Here is a 20,156-nt window from a genome sequence, read left to right on the forward strand (position 1 = left end):
GTGAAAAACCTTTCTTATTCCATTTGTGATTGCTATTTTTGGGCATTTCGGATCACAACAAATAGAAAGAAAGATAGAAATTAAAGAATAATTGCTTAAATATATCTATATCTATTCTTTATTAGCATTATTCTAGAATTTAATGAACAGAAAAAAAAATCTTCAATAGTTGTCTTAATGTTATATTTACTTCCTAGGAACATTTGTAACGATTTTTACATAAAATAAAAAAGTTTCTACATAAAATTTATGAACTTTTAATATTTCATTTTTGCTTATTATATTAGCTATTATAATGTACATTAATTTCTATGTTAATCATACTAATTTTACAATTGATTTAGAAGGTTTTTAGCACTCCTTATCCACAGCTATCTATGTCTATTAATAATTTAAGATCTACGCCTGCTTATTATTTTCTTTTCAGTGGTCTAAATGCACTAGCTTCCTTTTATGATACATTTATAGATTTAACAGAAATATGTTAAATGATTGAAATTAGATTCTTGTTTTATTTTCACTCAAATTTGAAATGCTTGGTATGGTTGCTTGCTTTATTTTGCTGAAATTCTAAAATTTGATGATTGTGGAAGTAAAGAAATAGTAAATTGTCTTTAAATGTTGGCTAAAAAATATTATTTTTATATTATGAAAAATATTTTTTTTTTCATTTGTTCATTTTCTTCTGGTTTTTGTCCTTTTCATTGCAAACCTGACAAATACATAAATACTATACAAATATTTTCTTTAGATATTTTTCCAAAATTTTCTTTAGATTCCAAATTTTGAAATTTGCGTTTGCATCCTTTAGAAAAATATATAATTTTTTATCATCATTAGAAAAATATAAGCAATTTCTACTGGATAATGGAATACATAACTGCTTCTCATGTAGAATTCTGCAACTCGTTCCATATTTGGTATAAGAGAAAGACAATCAAAACTATGATTTTCTTTTAAAAACTCAGATTTCTATTTATTTTTTATTTACAGATAAAACACAGTAATTTCTGAACGAATTTTATTTTCATGGGTAAATTTTATTTTGAAATTAGTGATAAAAAATAATCGGTAAAGTTCTTTTCTTGCCATTCATATCGATTTTTGGAACTATGTTTTCGGCAGATTGTTAACTTTAATCATTTTTACCCTTCATTTTGAATAATTATTCTTATTATGCTGATCGATATGCTGATTCCATGACATTTTAAACATTTTTACATAACAGAACAGAAATATTTCTCCTTGAAAAAATGAAAACATTCTGAAAAAAGAAAATGGAGACTTCTATACATTGCTTATTTACATTATTTTGAAAGTAAAAAAAAATCCATATATAATATCAGATGATAATTTAAAGATTGAGTAAATAACTAATAAAAAATAAAACTGTTTGAAACAAACAATTGCTTACATATTCCAATAAAATGTTCAAAAAATGTGTGAAATGCTTTCAGGGCCGTGGTGAGTATCTCATTTTGGAAGAGGGATAAAACAGTAAAAGTGCTGATTAAGTGATGGATGTTGCTGACTTAAAAGCAAATGTTTTTAAGGCGTTTGATTTACAAACGTTCTCGTGCTATGAAATATCACATCATTTTCGATTATCCTTACTTTTAATTGAAAATTTAGAATTATATTGCGTATTAAGTCTATTGCTATGCATTAATGACCTAAATGTGATGTGAGAAAAGATGAGTAAAAAGCTTAAAAAGTAAATAACGCAAAAAAAAAATTATGAATGATAATAAACACAATTTTTTTTATCAAGATATAGCTTATCTTTTGAATAATAGATCTTAAGAGGTTTAGTTTAAAAAAAATTGTTTTTTGCCTCAGTTTTGCTTTATAAAGTTTTAATTAAGACAATTTGTTTTCAGCATCACGAATGTCAAGTTATCAGAGCGGAACAGAAGAGTAATACTGATTGATTAATTCAAAGGTTCATCTCTTATATTTGCTTAAATATGGGTAAAACTAACTTCAATGCTCTAAATCTTCTATCACAAGCTTCTGAAAATAAAGGTAGCGTTAGAATAATACGGAGGATTGTAAAAGCTGAATGTAGGGCATTTTGCAATTTAAATATCTACAAAAGTATTTTTGCTGAAGTTAGAAACATTTGCAATTCAGTATGTAAATATTTTAAATCTTTCTGAAAATATTCCTGGTGAGATTCTACATCTATTTTACTGACTCAGTTGAACATTCATTCCTTTTTATTGGAAATGGTAAAAGTTTTTTCATGGTTTCAAACACTGAAAATTTAGCATAAGTTTGTTTGAATAAGTATTCTAATCATTCTACTACTAATTTGATGTTATAATAGAAGTTCAAGATTAACTTTTATAACAATGTACAAATGAATGAAAATATAATAAATTGGAATTGTTACAATTTTTCATTGAAAAAAATCTTGATTTGTATAAAATTTTTGAAAATATAATAGAATATATTAAAAAATTTAATATAATATTTTAAAAAATTACTTGTTCAAACTTGAAATTTTATTCATTTTGCTCGTTCTGTTACATTATAACCCTTTCTAAGGCCGTGGGAAGTCTGCTTCCCACCAAATTTATCAATCTTTGTATGAAATTATGTAGGTTGGCATAAGTTATGACAAATTTTTTTAGAAAGACAGAAACTTAGATGCTTCAGTTCTTTATCTCACACAAAATGATGTGTCTTGATTTGTTACTTAATTATTAATTAACCAAATTAATTAATTAATCAAATTAATTTTATCTAATAAGCTAAATGAATCCCTTTTCTTATTCTAATTTCAAGCCAAAAAATACTTAAACATAATATGACTAGAAAAAAATGGCCCTTTAAAGGGTTAAGTAAAGCATCTTATTGGGATTATTTTTACGTTTCAAAGAAAGGAAACTCAAAAATAATCTTTCCAAATATTTTTTTTTTTGTTTTCAAGTAGGTTCAAGTAGTTCTACAATGAAAATTACCCCAGTTACAGAGCAAATTTAACATTCTTTAAAAATTTCGTTTCAAAAGTTATGCAATACTATAATGCAAATTAAATATAGTAAAATTATCATGAAAACAATTAATGTAGGAATAATTTTCAGAAAGTGACTGCGATAAATGTGTAAAAATTTTAGCTTAATTGCTATACTGAGTGAAACTCATTATTAAAGTTCGTAGGCGATTGGAAAATTTAAGTTGAAAGGGAAAAAGAATGCTTTGAAATTTGACAAAAACTGGATTCGCCAAACCAATATTTGTTTTCGCTATGCATAGAAAAGTTTTTCAGTTCTTTCAAATGAGTTAAGGAATTTAAAAATTATTCTCTTGCAGAAACTGAGGATCAATGTACAGACAGTTTTAAATAAAAAAACAATTCAGAGACGAATTCAAATTTTTTTTTAATTAATCCTATGAGTTTTTCCGATTTTCCATATTGTGACCCATATACAATTCAAATAATTTTTCTAATTTAAAGACAATAAAAACATAGTTCCTTATAGAAAATCATCACGTATAATACATCTAAAAAATTTCTCCACTGATTTTTACGTCATTATTTGTTCCTTCCTTAAGATAATTTATTTTCAAGCAATTGTTTTCCATTTATTTGTCTGTCTTTAACATCATTATCATTTGACAACTTACAATTTTTATATGAACTGATACATCCCGACCTCCGAAAATCAGCAGATATTTAAAACAGTGGTATGAATTACCTGTTCATTTATAAAAAATTACGTATTTGTGAATGTACGAGTAAAAAAATTTGCTTTTAATGTATGCGAATATTTCCTTCATAAGGAACAGAATCGACATTTTCTCTTCGCAGAAAATATAACCGATTTTCTCGAATCAACAAGTTTTCTAAATTATTTCAAAATTTCTAAATTATTTCAACAGAATATCAGTGAATATTTCGCAAATTACCGATTTGAGAAATAAAATTTCTTTTTTTTTTATAAACTAATAATATCTATCCATATGTCGTCGACATACAGAAAAAATGCCACGTTGGATAATTCCTTCAAGTTTTGTATTTCTTATGATTAAAATGTTGACTAAGGAGAAAATCGGAGAGAGAAAGGGAAGTCGCCTTCCTCGCAACATTTCCTGTTAGTCTTTGTAATTTTAGAGTTAATTTTTTTTGTTTCCAACTAGTATTTATATATACTATTGGTAAAAACCGAAATGTTTAAAGTTGTCTGTCTCCTGCAAATAGTGCATAAACTTCTTGTAGATTTTCAGTTTTTTTTTCATAGATTTTCACATATATGAAAATACAAATATATAGCTTAGCTTTTAACAATTTTTGTTGAATTTAATTTTCAACTATCCGATTCTGTCCTTGAACTTTTTACAGCTCTTATAATTTCTACTTGTTTTGTTTACTCGCTAAAGTTGTCTTGATAAGCATCCTACATCTTGCTGTTATAAATAACCAATAAGCTTTTATGAGCTTAGAAAAATTTATACGATTTGATAACATTGAACTTTATATAAATTTCAAAGGACTTCTGATAATTGAACTAAGAATTTGTATTTTGTCTCACATAATATGATACACGCCTTCAAAATCTTTTGAGTACTTGAAAATGATATATATTTTTTTGATTTTGTTCAAGTATTAATAAATTTGTTTCAAATATTATCAGTTTTAATAAAAATACAAGCTACATGAAGAGCAATCATAATTTTATATTTTATAAATCAATAAAAAAGCTTTTGGGAGAAAAATAATCTCAAAACCTTTTACGAAACAACTTTATGAAATTTAATTTCATTAATATATCTTTTCCAGAATCAGTATGAAGGTGGCTACCTGGCTACAAGCTGTCGGCATAGAGGCCAAACTATTCCGAATCCTAAACCCAATTTCATTGAAGTTTACCATAAGTGTAGGCTCGGTGCATTGTTAATCTGATGTCAAACACCCTTGAGCTGATATAGCGTGGAAAGAGGAGTATAGGCTCAAAATTAAGAATTCAGTTTTTTTTTTGTTTAGAAATGATGCATTTATATAACTAATGCAAAATAAACTCAGAACTAATAAAGTAATCATTTTTGCATCTGAATGATTAAAATCTTATTTCAAAGCCTACTTAGAAAATTTGATTAAAAAATAATTCCTATGAATATTTTTTTTTGCTAATAATTTGCAACCTTAATTTTCCTGTCAACTAGAATCCTTCCATATAAACAATCATTAAAAAGAATAAGATAATTAAATCAGGTCTGCCACTTGGCAGAAGGTATTATATTTCTTTCTAAGTGGGAAATCTGCTAATATAATTACAATAACAATATTTTAAAAGCGAAATCATGATTCGATGAAACTAAGTGGCCTTTCAAGAAGAAAGTTCATTGAATTGTTAATTTAATACCTCTCAGCTTTCACTGAAATGAGACTGAATTTGGTAAAAGTATATTTGCTACCAAATTAGGAAATCATTAATTTAAAAGGTGTTTTAGCAGATTTTCATGCTGTCAAAAATTCTCGTTCTTGATTAAAGTTTCATAACAGCATATCTGCAAAATCTGATTTTACGTCCCGTTAACTCTGGCTAAATGAGTTAAGAGAAGACACTTCTATCTTGCGTAAGTTTGGTGGCAACAACATTAATTTATTGATACAATATATTAGGATGTGTAGAAATCAGTTTGTTCTAAAGTTAGAATCTTTTCCCCAGATCAAACTGTTTCCTCATAATATGATCTTGTCTAATATAACTTGGAAGCAATTTATAAGTAGTTTTCATCATAAAAATACGTAAACTTGCTCTTTAATTCGAAACGAATTGAAATTTCTTAGCTTTATAATTTTCTTAAAATTTTACTTAACTTATTATTCCTTCCTTTTTTTGATCATCTATTAAAATACAACATTAATTTTTTCAAGATATTCCTTGCCATTATAATATTTTGTTCCTTTGTATAATTATTTTTAACGAAACACATATTAATTCTAGTAATTATTAGTAAACATAAAATCACATTTGTAATTGGCTTTTGTAAATAAATCTATTCAGGAAAGCAGTGTTTGTAATTAGAAGGGATTTGAGTGTTTATAGTTTAGATAAGCAATGCAGCAAAAACAAAAATCCAAACACTTTCAATTCTTTAGAATATGCTACAATTTAGATAATTAGCATATTCTGAAGAATATTCTAATTAAAAGACAGACACACGCATAAAATATGAGTTAATTTATCAGTTATCTGACTTTCATCCATAACCATTTGCTTAAAAGTGAATGGATTTTCTGAAATTTTTAAATTATAGCTCCAATGTTTATTAGTAATTACAGTAAATAAATATGAAATCTACTGCTTTGCAGCATTTAGCCACGCAATATCCTACTAGTTTAATCATGAATTATTTACCTCTGGCTCGAAGATAATTAACGATGATAGCGATCCTTTCAGTACTTAGGATAACAAAAGATGGAGCATTGTGTCAATTATCATTTAACTTACAGTCATGAAATAAATGTCAAACAGTGAGCAATTTTGTAAGAACAATGGGTTTTGCTTACTCAACATTATTTTCAATAGACTTTAATTATATATAAAAAGAAATAAAATTCTTAGAAAATAAACGCGATTTAAATTCAACTTCCCATTTATTTCTATTGTTTAAAATGTTGAAAGACTCTCTTAGCAAATAAAAATTCAATGCGAGACGTCATTAAATAAAAGGAAACCCATTGATACAATATAGTTGAATTCGTATTTGTAAATATATGTTTAGATTTAATTCGATAGCAATTGTTTCGAGATAATATAAATCTAGTCAAGGACATCTCAAAACATGTAGATTGCGTTTGTTTTGTGAAGTGTTTGGTAGGCATTTGATACTTACATCGACTTTGATACCCTGCAGGGGAAAGAACTGGCCTGGAGGTCGATCGGTGGGGACGTATCGGAAAAATTCGACGTCATCTCTATACCATTTGATGGAGTAGAGCGTGTCACCTTCTAGGTCATAACCACACGTTAATCTGGTGCCTTGACCTCGGGCAACTTTATCCGGTACTTCCAGAGACACAAGCCTCAGACTTGTCACACCTAGAAAACATTCAAGAGATACACTTCACTTAGTGCCCAAGGATATTCATGATTGATCTAGAAATTGTCATAAAACTCCTCATAATTCAAACTATTTTTTTTAGTAAGTTGCAACAATGTTAACAATATTTTGGTTTTTATGAAGGATATATCGACATTGAGTCCTGAGTCATAAATAAACTGCTTGAATTAAATATCATAAGCATTTGTTATGTTTAACGTCGTTTTAAACTGTGATTCAAGAGCCCAAATGCGAAAGTTTGTAATGCTATTAGAGTAACAAGGCCTTCTTTCAGGTTCTTTAATGTTTATAGGAAAAACTAATTAACAAAGTCGGTTCGACAAAAAATATTTTGTAATAACATCTGCTTTTCATCTATTTCATTTTTTAGAAAATTAATATTAATAAATACTGCATTTCGTTACGATTTTTTTTTTTTTTTTTTTTTTTTTTTTTTTTGTGGAAGTTGGGTTAGAAGGGGGCCAAATTTGCAAAACGAGGATATAGCCAAGGAAATAATAAATCAAGCTCCATATTACATATACATGCGAAACAATTTAGCTAGAATTAATTTAAGCCAATGTAAAATTTATTTTCAATTTTATGGTATGCTTCTTTATACCATTGGTGAGTTGATCAATTAACCTTGGAATTCAATGTCTTGACAGATATTTCCCATTTATAAAAGATTAGTTAGTTGAGCGGTGCATGTTTTAAAACTATTTAGCATATCATATTCGTAAAATCTAGAGCACTTAAGGGGAAAATAATTTTAGAACTTTCATAAAATTTACAGACTGTAGATTTGTATAAAATTTTTTCGAATTGGCAATATGTATTTAATTAAATTAACAATGGTAAGAAGGCGATTTTGCGGAAATTAAAAGAAAGAAAGAATTAGTGAATGTTCTTTGCTCAGTTTTTATCTATATTGATGGAAAATGACAATCTTTAACAATTAAATGTAGTTTGTTCTGATAAATATTCGCATCAAAAAGCAAAATTTTCGAAAATTTTATTATTTTAGAAATTCTATAAAATATTTAATATCTATAAATAACAGTTTTCAGTTTCTATAAATAATTTAAAATTCTTCCATGTGTATTAATATTGTTGTTATTGAATAAATATACAATCAATACATTTTTTTAATAGTATGAACTTTAAAGGCATTTAAAAAGTTTTCAGCTGATTAATATTAATTTAAATCTTAGGGGAAATCTAGATTAAGGGATTATTTTTTATCCTAACTAATCCATAAATTTTTTTAGATATTTCGCTAAAAGATTCAAATGGTAAAACAGTATTTAAAAAAATTAAATACTAGTTAGATCGAAGAATGCAAATGGGTAATTTGAGAATCTAATTTCCATAATTTTTTTTTAATCTTTCTGGGAAGCGAATTTTATAGAAAGCAGTAATAAATTCTCTAAAATTTATAACGATAAAACTTTCTTATTTTAAAGATATTTCTTTATTTTCCACTTCAACTTAGATTACTTAAAAGACTGTTTATAAAATCCCTCCTCCATCTCTTTAATGTCTGATTTAAAATAATAATTAACAAGTTGAACAGAATAACTGAGATACGATCTCAAATATTTTCTATCTAAATTACTGTAACAGCGAATATTAAAAAGAGAATTCACAGTAAAAAATGTTTCTGAAAATTATGTTTTTTGAGGATCTACAGAAATTGAAAACGTTCATAAGACTCAAACTAAGCATTTTTACATTTGATCATTTGAGAAATGAAAATGGTTATTTTATTCGCAACATGAAGCCGAAGCATTCAAAATCTGTGTTCACATTCGAAACTTTCTATCATTATTGAAATGTGAAATCTTCTTAATTTATAAATCTTTAAGCAATTATCCAAATTATGCATTTAATTTGAAATCAATGAAAAATAAACTAAATATAATTCTTAAAAATACTCAAATTTTCTTAAAGCATTTATTAAAGCAACCATTAATATAGAATAAGTATCAAATTCGTTTCATGTTAGTGGCAAAAACACACTTTTAAAAGGGATGGATATTTTATAAATAAATCTTTCAAATATAGCGTAACTTCCAAATTGGAATTTCAATAAGGCAAATAGCATAAATTATACTTTAAGAACAAACTACATTTAGTTATTTTTCTCCAAGTAGGAATTTGATTTTGATAATTTTGGTTAAACAACTTAAAGTTCATTTGTTGTAGCCAAAACTTGCGAAGAGAAGTTTCTATTTAAATATTAAAATCTGTAATAAACGTGTTTAAATATTTTAAAGAAAGAAATTCTCAAACAATTATTCATGGAACTATTTGTGCCAAGGAACAGGAACATCAAATAAGAATACACAACTACATTTTAATTCAAACAAAAGATAGAAGTTATTTATCCACTATGATTGCTTTGCATATATTCTGTCCAAAGCCTGATCGTTAAAAGTGCCAACGAAGTTAACGTAGAGAAACGATTACATTCGCTTTCTATACCATTACTTTATAGTGTTATGCGGATGAAATATATATATATTTATCATGGAATATGATAAAACTCATATGTACCCAACAGCTGACAAAGTAAAATGCTTTAGAGAATAACGTACATGCATTGATTTCGCATGAACTTAGTTTCTAATTTTTAAAACTATCCAATGCATTTTTTATAAACTAAGAAAAGAAGCTAACTGCAATTTTCAGGCTTGTTAAACTACTTCTGGGAATGAACATCTATTATTCAGCTAAAAATGTAGATTCCATTGTTATCAATTTTGTAGCCATAAAAATGCTATGAAATGCATTTTATTTTATACAAAAAAATGAGGCACATACAAATAAAATACTATTTAACTCTTATTTTATTTTTTTAATTACAATGTAATATACATAAAAAATGTATTTAATTTCACAAAAATCAACGCCTTAAATTCTTTTTGTTTGAAAAAATATATTGGTGCAAATGATTTGCCTTCTTATATTTTACTGATTAATGCTTTAAAAGGGGCAATTTGGAACTTTTGATGAAGTGATTAATTTCGGCAAATTCACATTTCAAATGCTTTAAAGAGAGAAAACATAAGGCTACAGAATTAACTTGCTTATACAGTTCATGAAGAAAAGGTAATTTTTTTAAAATAAGAACACTGCACTCTAGCTAATCACGCATATTTCCATTATTCCTAGAATCGAAAATCCATGAAAGTATCTATTATTCAAACACTGCCACTTAATTTCCGGTAATCCTAAATCCAGTCATTAGTTGATTGATAAATTAAAATGAGTTTCCCAAGTAGCACTCTCAGATATTTCTAAATGCTGTATACGTGACCATTTTTTGGCGCATATTGCACAGCTTGTGAATTTCACTTGAGGGAGACGCCAGCTATTCGTTTATGCCAAATATAATATTAGCAGGGAAAAATATAAATTAAATCTTATGAACTAAATAGCTATTAATGAAGAGTAATTATCTGTATTGGAAAGTAGATGAAAGCAACAATTTGTTCTCCATATTCTTATTTCCGCATAGCCACACCATACAATTAATTATAATTTGAGAAATAGGCAAATTTATTTTGTTATTAAATTTTTTGTAGTTACATGCAGGAAAATACAAAGGAAATAAATTGTTAAACAAAAACGTATTTTTATATTGACGACAAATTTATAACAATGTAAAATGACTTCCAAATTTCATCTTACTTTTACTTCAAAGAAACTCTCTCAATTTTCCTTCTATTAAGTATAAATGCTAATTAAATAATGTTTTAATCAAAAGCATTCTTGACTCTGTATTAATCTTTTCCTTATGGGCGATACAGATGATGTGTAAGTAAAATCTTTTCCCAATAAGTTATCAAAATTTTAACATCCGCACCAGGTCTCATATACATATGTTGTTTGTTTTACTCACTTATCTTACTGCATCATTCCATGTGAAACGTTTGCTTTATTGCTATAAGGGAAAAATAATAGAAAAATCACGGGAGGTAGAAACAGATCTTATTAATTTCACTAATGGAGATCTTGATCCACATCTAGAATTCCTGCTTAAAAGGATGGTCCGAGACTTATTTTCCCTTAATATAAGATTAATCCTATTTAAGCTATTGCTAGACTTTCTGTTACTATAAATTTACAAGGAAGTTCGCTTTCTAAATATAAATCATATCTAGTATAAAAAATTACAAATATTTCTTGTATTTGTCTTTGAACTCTTTATTGAGGTTTTGATGAATGCGTTTGACGGCTCAGGTTGGTTTGTCCTGCACCACGGCTGCAAAATCCAAAAATTTGGATATATTAAAATGCTACGTAAGATCAGAGTTTCTATGCTTAGTCAAATGAAATGGATTTCAAACTTAGATGGAAGTAAATAACTGAAAATGAAACTTATTCTGAAATTTATGCCAATACAAATTAAGTACCAATTCAAATAATTAATTATTAAAATATTAATAATCATTGTTTTACTGAATTTTATTTGTTTCCATAGCGCACATCAGATCAATCTAGTGTTTCAAGTGCATATTAATGGATATACGATCAAAACAAGGAAAATAATGAGGTAGTTGTCCGTGTTTTGTTTAAAAGCTGATTTGGGAGCTCTAAATTCTAAAATTGAAAGCATGCCTCCCTTATGTTTGGCATAACAATTGACAATATTTCTAATAAAAGAGATGCTTTGAAGGGAAAAAAAAATGAACGACGCCAAATGTTTTAGAAATGAGCTTCTGTGTGAAATATTCATTAGAGTTGCAAGCCGCTGCTTTCCTCTCATATTCGACTGTAGTTAGTTTTAGAATTCTAAGTAGAGATCCATGAATCATTCAGTAGAGAATGCTTGAAAAGGTTTGTTGCTTCAATTTCTAATGAAAATGTCACGGGAAACGCTAATTAGTCGCTAATCCAGACTCTTTGCACCTCCCAAGATCAGGAATTCTACTCGTTCGCCATGCTTCTAGAAAATTTCAGCATTCATTTTAAATGAAAATCTCACGATAATGACTGGGACTTCTTTTACTTATGTTTGTGTAAGGACTATTTGAAGAAAACTTGTGGGATTTCATTCATTATGATTGCTTTTTCGAAAAAGTATGGTTAATTAAATGACCATCGTTTAAAAATAACTTCAAATTTGAAATTGGGAAAATACAATGTGATATAAATCTTCGCCATTTTTATGAAATCCTGCGTTTTCATAATACTAATAAAAGACTACATCAATAATAGGGAATTTTTAAATCTTTTAAAATATTGTTAATAATTTCTGAATAACTATTTACTAACATTTAATTAATTTGAAATTTTTTTAAAAGTATAAAAATCTGGATTTACTTAGTGGTTACTTTATTCTACAACAAATTTAAAGATTTTCTAATTTATGTTTTCTTTTTAAGATACTAAACTATAAATACTTTATAGCTAAAAAGAACTAAAAGTAACCTTTTCACTTCACCCCATATTTACAACTATATGGGTAAAGAAATACTAAAGCTCTCACATGTATATATATTATTTATTAGTTGTAGATAATGAATTTTTCATGACCTCTTATATGAAATAGATATATTTCATTTATATAAAACAATCTATCTGCAACAGCCGGAATTTTTGAAACATATTGTGCATAGAAAATCTGGACGATAGAGAAAAATACAAATCATTAAAATGAAAAGTTAATTTAGTTTGAAACAATACAGAGACAATTTCATGTTGGTATTCATCATTTTGAACCATGGTCTGACAACACTTACACCGACACCAAAGTTCCAAATACCCATTGTGAAAGGAAATGTTACTCCAGATATTTTCAGTGGTGTTCTCAAGGTCCATAAATTCCATAAGGTCCATAAGCGGTTTTTTTTAAATCCTATCTCGAATCGGTGACCTGCCATGAATTTGATCTCTAAAAAACTACAAATTTGAAATTGGGAAAATACAATGTGATATAAATCTTTGTCATTTTTATGAAATCATACGTTTTCATAATAGGGACAAAATTAGGACTAGTGAATAAATCTTATGTCTATTAATAGCACCTTCTCAATTCTCAGACTGTTCATTCATATGTGAATAAACATAGATTCTGTAAACATTGTAGCATTTTTGTAAGTACTCCGAGGACGAAACATGTAACTTATATTTTAAGAATAAGTAACAATAAGTATTAACAAAGACAGGACAAAATTAAAATGTAGAGATTACGTTTAATACAGTGTCAGTGTAATTTTAATTAGTAGAATCAAAAGAGTGAGTTTTTATTTCTGTATTTTTCTGATTTTAATTATTTCGGTCTGTTCCACTTAAGTGGGGTCATTCTTCATTTTAAAATTAATAATTAATTTTTTTAAGACATAATCTCGAAATTTTCAAGAACAAAATTTCGTCTCATATATTTGATACTTTTTCATATGACTTCATTGATTTCTTCAAAACTATTTTAATATGCATGTAGCAAAGCTGAATTTTTAAAAAAATGTGAAAATTATTTTTAATAATGATTTATATGTTATACACTGTTTTTCTTTTTTTCACAAACGAGATATTTCAGTGCATTAGTTTTTCAAATTATTTTTAGCACTTATGCACTTAAAAATATATTAGACGTATTTCTAACGCTTCTGACAATATATTTCTACGAACCATTCGAATAAACTTGATGGTTTAACTAATAAGATAGAAATTAATGCTAATATTGTCAATGTTTCATTTTAAAATTTACATCCGTTTTAATTTCTTATTTACAATGCTAAATGCTATTTGCATTGTACAATATGCAATTAAGATTTGGCGTAAATAAGTTTTGCTCCATATTATTTTTTATAAAAAAATAATTATTTAGAATGCATTTCATAATGCAATTTTTTTGAAGAATTTCGTCAAATACTTATCACCTAATAATATAATTTAAAACAATATTTTAAATATTTTGTGGAGAAAAATACAATAACATTTTATTTCCATATTCATTCATAAGCAGCTTATGATACATAGTTTCAGTTCCGCCTAAAATCGAAATCAATATATACAACCTGTATGTGTTTATACGCGCCACTAGAGCATAAAATATTAAGCGCAACTATAAATCACACATATCTCTACCTAAAGCAAAAAATTAATATCCAAGAACATTTCTCGATGGTAAGGAACACGGGCAAGAAAAAGAAAAGGAATCGAATAAAACTAGGTATTGTAAAGGACAAATGCGATTTTATTATCCCTTCTTAAATGGTCATGACACAGGAAAAAGGAAAAGGAATAAATCACTTCGCCATTTTCTGTCGGATAAGGACATGTTCAGCTGGAGAACTTTTTCCACCTCGCAGAAAGAAAGAAAAACAATCCAGGCCAAGGAAGAAAAAGAAGGTGTTTAAATGGACACACCGATTTCCACCTCTTTGTCTCAATAGCTTCGGAGGGGTTTTTATTCTATAATAACTCATTAGCAGTTTAAAATGAATCGATGTTGAATCTTTGTCTTTTTATATGTGGTAAATTTTGATGAAGATAGATCTTCAATTTTAATGCTCTGAAAATGCGATCAAAGAATGATAATGAAGTGGAAAGGAAAGCTTGCTTTTTAATGCTGTGGAGGAAATGGGGTCAATTATGTTAGCTCTTTTGGCAGAAAGAGAATAGAAATTATTTTTATATACTTTTACCAAGAATATGAAAGGAAATGTTTAAGTGGATATATTGAAACCCAGCGATATCCTTTCTTAGTTTGAATAGCTTCAGTGATTTTGTAGTCTAGCCATAATTCATTATGATGTTAAAATGAATCTATTGAAATATTTAATTTTCATGTATGATGATGCATTGTGATGGTAGCATGTCTTCATTCTTATCACGTTGAATGAAAATAAATGGTATATTTTCTTTATTTGCTGAAAGAGAAGGTTATCTGTGGCAGTGCATTTTTTTTTATAAAGTAAAGGTGAATTTATTTTAATATACCTTTACCAAAGTATTTAAATGTATGTAAAAATTTTGCATTTTTTTTATCCCAATAACTTGGGAATTGTTTTTTCCTAGTCATCTAATATCTAATCATAATTTTAGTCGCTAATACTTTCTATATTATTATCAAGATAAAATAAAAATATCGAATTTTTGTAAGCTCTGAAAAGGTTATGTATTCAGTTTTAGACTGTGGAATTGGAAAGCAAACAAACATTTATCTTATTATTCTTTAATGCTGAAAGGTTAAAAGTGTTATCTGATATAGAGTTAATCGAAAAGCAGCTGCGTTTTTTTTTCTGATTAAATGAAAGATGATTTTTCTCAGGGAGTAAATAACGGTCTTCAATAATAGATTGAGTGTATTATTTAGTTATCATTTTCAATTCTTTAGGAAAATAAATTATTCTATTCACATGGAATTTGTTATCTTAAGTGGCAAAAATCATTTCCAAAAACGATTTGTTAACTCCTTTAACATTAAGTACTTTACTATTAGCCGTTTTGAAATGAATGGAACAAATGAGAATAAGTCTAAAATTTATCAATCAAATTTAGCATTGTCAAAACGTCGCTTTTTGTGGATAGTTGAAAAAAACTTGAAAATACATTCATTTCTTCATTTAAAAATTTGAAAAAAAATTTATAACTGATGAGGAGAGTGCGTTCTTGGAAAAAAATAGCTGTGCGATATTAACAATCAAATCACATGATATATTCATGTCTTATAGCGATAGCAGTTATAATTTAAAACACGTACATCTAATTTAACAATATTGCTCGTAAGTAATAAATTGGGCAATTATTTTCTTGTTCATTTTTAAAAAAATTAGGAAAAGGGAAACATCGAATTGATGGATTTCCACTTCTTTGGCTCAAAAACATCGGGGATATTTTTTGTCTAATAATAATTATGTTGGGATGCTTGGCAGAAAAAGCGAAATCAGTTTCTTGTATATTTTTCAAGAACATGGATAGACAATTCAGGTATATAAAAGGTTGACAGAGTGATTTGTTAGGTTATGGGAACATAATGCTTTTTCAAAATTTTCATTTATTTTTAGTATTAAAAAGGAAATCTGGTGGTGCATTTCAACATCCCCTGAAAAGCACTGTTTCAAAAAATAATTTCAAAATATATTTTTAGTTCAAATTAATTTTACAAAAATCCAGTTTTAAAACTTTTCACATATTTTTCATTTGTTAACATTTATATATGATTTTTTTCTCTTAGATATACTGAAATATGCAAAAATATGCATAAATTCCAAGATATTTCTAATATTAACATAACATTTTTTTGCTATAATATATAGTGAAAAATTGTGAAAATTAATGATAGCAATAAAATAAAATTTCTTATTTTCTTGTATTTTATCTTTTTAATGTTTCACCTTAAAACTGCTTTGTTATGTTGGAGACGAATATTAAATTCGAGTCGTGATCGTAGGGTGAGGACGCTATTTGATACAAAGCGTTATAAATTTGAAGTAGAATTATATTTGTCAATTATTATTTATATTTATAAAAAATAAGTGAAAATAAAACGTGCAAATTTTCTTGAACTGCAAATTATATTCATAGGTTTGACAGAAATAAAAGATTATTTTTCTTCTCAGAATACGTGGAAGAGAAGAAGAAAGTATCTTAACGGAGAAAGAGAACTCTTTTCATTGATTTGTTTCCTTATTTTCGAAGGTGCTCTTCTGCACTGCCGTGTAGTTATTCAACAGCATTTTAAAAAGAATCAATGATCAGGAGCTTTTAATCATGGCAAATTAAGATGAAGACAAATAAACTTTAACTTATGGAATTATAAATAGTAATAACACGCAAATAAAAGATATATTCCCTTCTAATCTCTCAAGTGAAATTGTTTCCGATGAATTAATTATAATGTTGCTTTGGAAGATCGTAAGTTACTTCCAGGTACACTTTCCAAGAATATACAGTAAAATGAATCAATGACCCGAATGTCTAAACGGAAATATTTCTTTCCACATCTTTGTCCCAATAATTTCGAAGACATTTTATTTAGGAATAAATAATTAAAAGTTTAAAATGATTTGAATTTTGATATATTTCCACCTTTAATAAATAATTATAGTAGCACATATTTAGCCTTAGTGTGAGAAAATGCAATTAAAACTAGAATAGAAATAAATCGTTCTCCTTCTGAAAATGATGATCAAGGATTTTATTTTCTTAATTAAATTTTATTTTATTGCAAGAAAATATCCAATTCAGCTTTCTCTTACTGTTTAAAATGGTTAATTTTCTAAAAATTGAAGAAAACTCTATGAAATCAAGTGTAGTTTCTATTGAAAAGGCATTCAGCTCAAAACCTTTAATAATCAAAAGATTTTAGTGCAAAGCTTGAAACTTGTTAAAGGAAAGAGAAAATTATTTAGTAGCTGAAGAAAAGAAAAAAAAAACTGATGATTCCTTATTAACATAAAAAGTTAATAAACTTAGTAAAAAAAAGACAGCTTTCTTGTTCTGCTCTGAGTATTGATTTTCCACTTTCTTCTCGTTTCACCACTAATTAATATCTTGGAATTAAATGATAAGGCTTCATGTAAATAAATATGTATGGATAAGAAAATGTATTTAATGTTTGTAAGATCTGTCTTAGCTAAACTTATTAAGTTTTTTTTTTTTTTGCTTAAAATTAAGCTAGTATTTCTTTTATTTTCAGCATGCAGAATTTAATGTGATGAAAATATTTTTATTTATTGACTTCGATTTGCATCGTAATTGCTTATCTAATCTAAATGTTTAGTTTAAATTTTGCATTAAAAAATTATTTTAGTGTCTTTCTTCAAATAAGTAAGAACTTTAATTCTTTTCTCTGGAGGATTTTACACTTTGATAAATTTAATGAACCGTAGTCACGTTCAGGAGTTCCAGCTGCATGATTTCTAAGATCAAACCACAAAATAGGAAATTGGGGGAGTAAATGATTAAATGTATTCCACGATTAAATCTTCTAACCGATTTTCAGTATTTTCAAGATAATTAAAAAGATTCTTGTCAGTTTAAAAGAAATTACAAGTTTGTTACTATTCGAATAATTTTCACATTCTTTAAACCAGCAATGTTATCAGCAATTATTTTTAATCTGCTACAGTTAGAAGAATGTTGTTTTATTAAAGGTAATGCTGCAGATAATTTTCTAAATTATACAAAAAATGTGAAAATAAAATTACAGCCAGATTCATGCATTCGTTTTGTATACATTTACCAATCAGATATTCCAAGATATTTATCTAACCTCCCTATTTAAATTTAAAATATGCGAATGTATAGTAGAGTCAGTTAATTTTTATAGAATCAGTTGAAGTATAAAACACATAGAAATGCGGTACAAGTAAAATGAAGTATATGTTTTACAGTTAATAACATGCAACTATATGAACTATCTTAGTTTATTAACCGACGTAAGAAAATAAATATAATTTATTAAAATTTATTTAGGAATAATCTAAGGAGATTTCGCAAAACTCTGATTTTAAACCTTTTTGATATTTTACTGAAATTTAAAAAAATGCTTTAATGCGTTTTCCTCCAGCAATTTTTCAAAATTTCTACTTTTAATCACGTTGCTCGTGTTTGGAAGTGAAGTTAAAGCATTTAAATTTTTTTTAAAGTTAAATTTTCGATAGATTTGTATTGTCCATGGAACAAGCGGTTTAAATAGTTTATTTATGCAGTTTATTTTCTTGATTTTAAGATGCGATGAAGAAAGTACTAAAATAAATTGGAAGATAATATTCAATTGTTAGTGATTCGCTTCCGCCAACCAAAAAATGGAACAATATAGATATTTAGAAGGATAGCTCTTATTAATATTGATTTCAGAGGAATAATTTTGTTCACTGATTGTCAAGTATTTTGAATACAAATTCTTTCATCGTGGTTTGCATGAGAAATGAAAACATCCTTTCCTATGCTAGAAATAAATATATGCATTGTGAAGATAATTTATATGTCAGCTCGCTGACATTAAAATTATCTTGATTCTTCAATCAACTCCTATTTTGATTTGCGCAATTACAATTTCATTTAACCATTTACTATTCCATTCGAAAATGTAGAATGCATTCCATTTAGTTACAATTTAAATGAATTTCGACTTCCAATGTCGTCTTTAATTTGAACTCAAAGGGTTTTGTCCAGTCAAAACACAAGAATAAAATATTTGTTTGCTTAGTAAAAATATATATATTTTTAAAAGAATAAACGAATTATTTTTTTGTGAGATAATGAATGAAACCAATTCTAAGCAAAAGTAATATATTTTTTTACAAAAATTATCAGAGAAAAGAAATGATTAAAGGAATCAAATGTTTCTGCATTAGATAAAAAAAGCGTAGCAACAAAGTAGAAAGTTAAATCTTTATAGAGTTTTCATTTCCAACATATATTATGCGTTTTGTACGATGATGAAACACTTTCAATTAATGAGGCATTGAATTTAAAAAGCATTCGTGGTTTTGAATTTTTTCCGTGCTGATGATTTTTAAAATACGAGAGACAAAGTTAATATCTCGAACTAAAAACTCTTAAAAGCAAAAATACTTGATTCTTCATTTCCATTATCGAATGTATGCTCATATCAAACATAATTTTCATCTTGCTGACAGAAAAGGACTTGATGTCACTTAAAAGTTATGGCAAATATTCACTGCCATATTTTTCATACGATTGTCATTCATTTTTGTTTGTCGATGATATAATCACAAATTTAAGAATTTCACATAATGTCGTCATTATAAAAAAATATCTGATTTTACTTAATAAGTGCAAACTTCAACATACGAAAAATTTATATTTAATACAGTTATTCAATAAAACTAATGTGCATTTGGTTTGCTTAAAAAAATGCTTAATTTGTAATAATATTACATAAAGGAATATGCAGAGAGACTTTAAGAGCCTTGTTTTATAAATAAGTTTTATTAATTTATTTTTTAACCCTTATGTTCATTTTGTATAGTATACCATACATACAACTTTATAAAAATATACTACCACTATAAAATAATTTTTAACTTAGTTTATTTAAACGATTTTTATTACACGATTTATTTATTTATTTTTTGATGTTTTTTATAGCGTAAAGAAGCTACCTATATACATTTTTT

At 26.8% G+C, this 20,156-nt stretch overlaps 1 protein-coding gene across 1 annotated transcript in view; it reads right to left on the reverse strand.

Moving 5' to 3' along the window:
- LOC129960463 (uncharacterized) overlaps positions 1-20,156 on the reverse strand; it is a 291,116-nt gene that overhangs the window by 18,716 nt on the left and 252,244 nt on the right. Inside the window, exon 2 of the mRNA XM_056073912.1 lies at positions 6,847-7,052. Within this exon, the coding sequence (XP_055929887.1) occupies positions 6,847-7,052 (206 nt within the window). The remainder of the gene's footprint in view (positions 1-6,846; positions 7,053-20,156) is intronic.

This window comes from Argiope bruennichi, chromosome X2, assembly GCF_947563725.1.
Source record: "Argiope bruennichi chromosome X2, qqArgBrue1.1, whole genome shotgun sequence".
Lineage (NCBI taxonomy): Eukaryota > Metazoa > Arthropoda > Arachnida > Araneae > Araneidae > Argiope > Argiope bruennichi.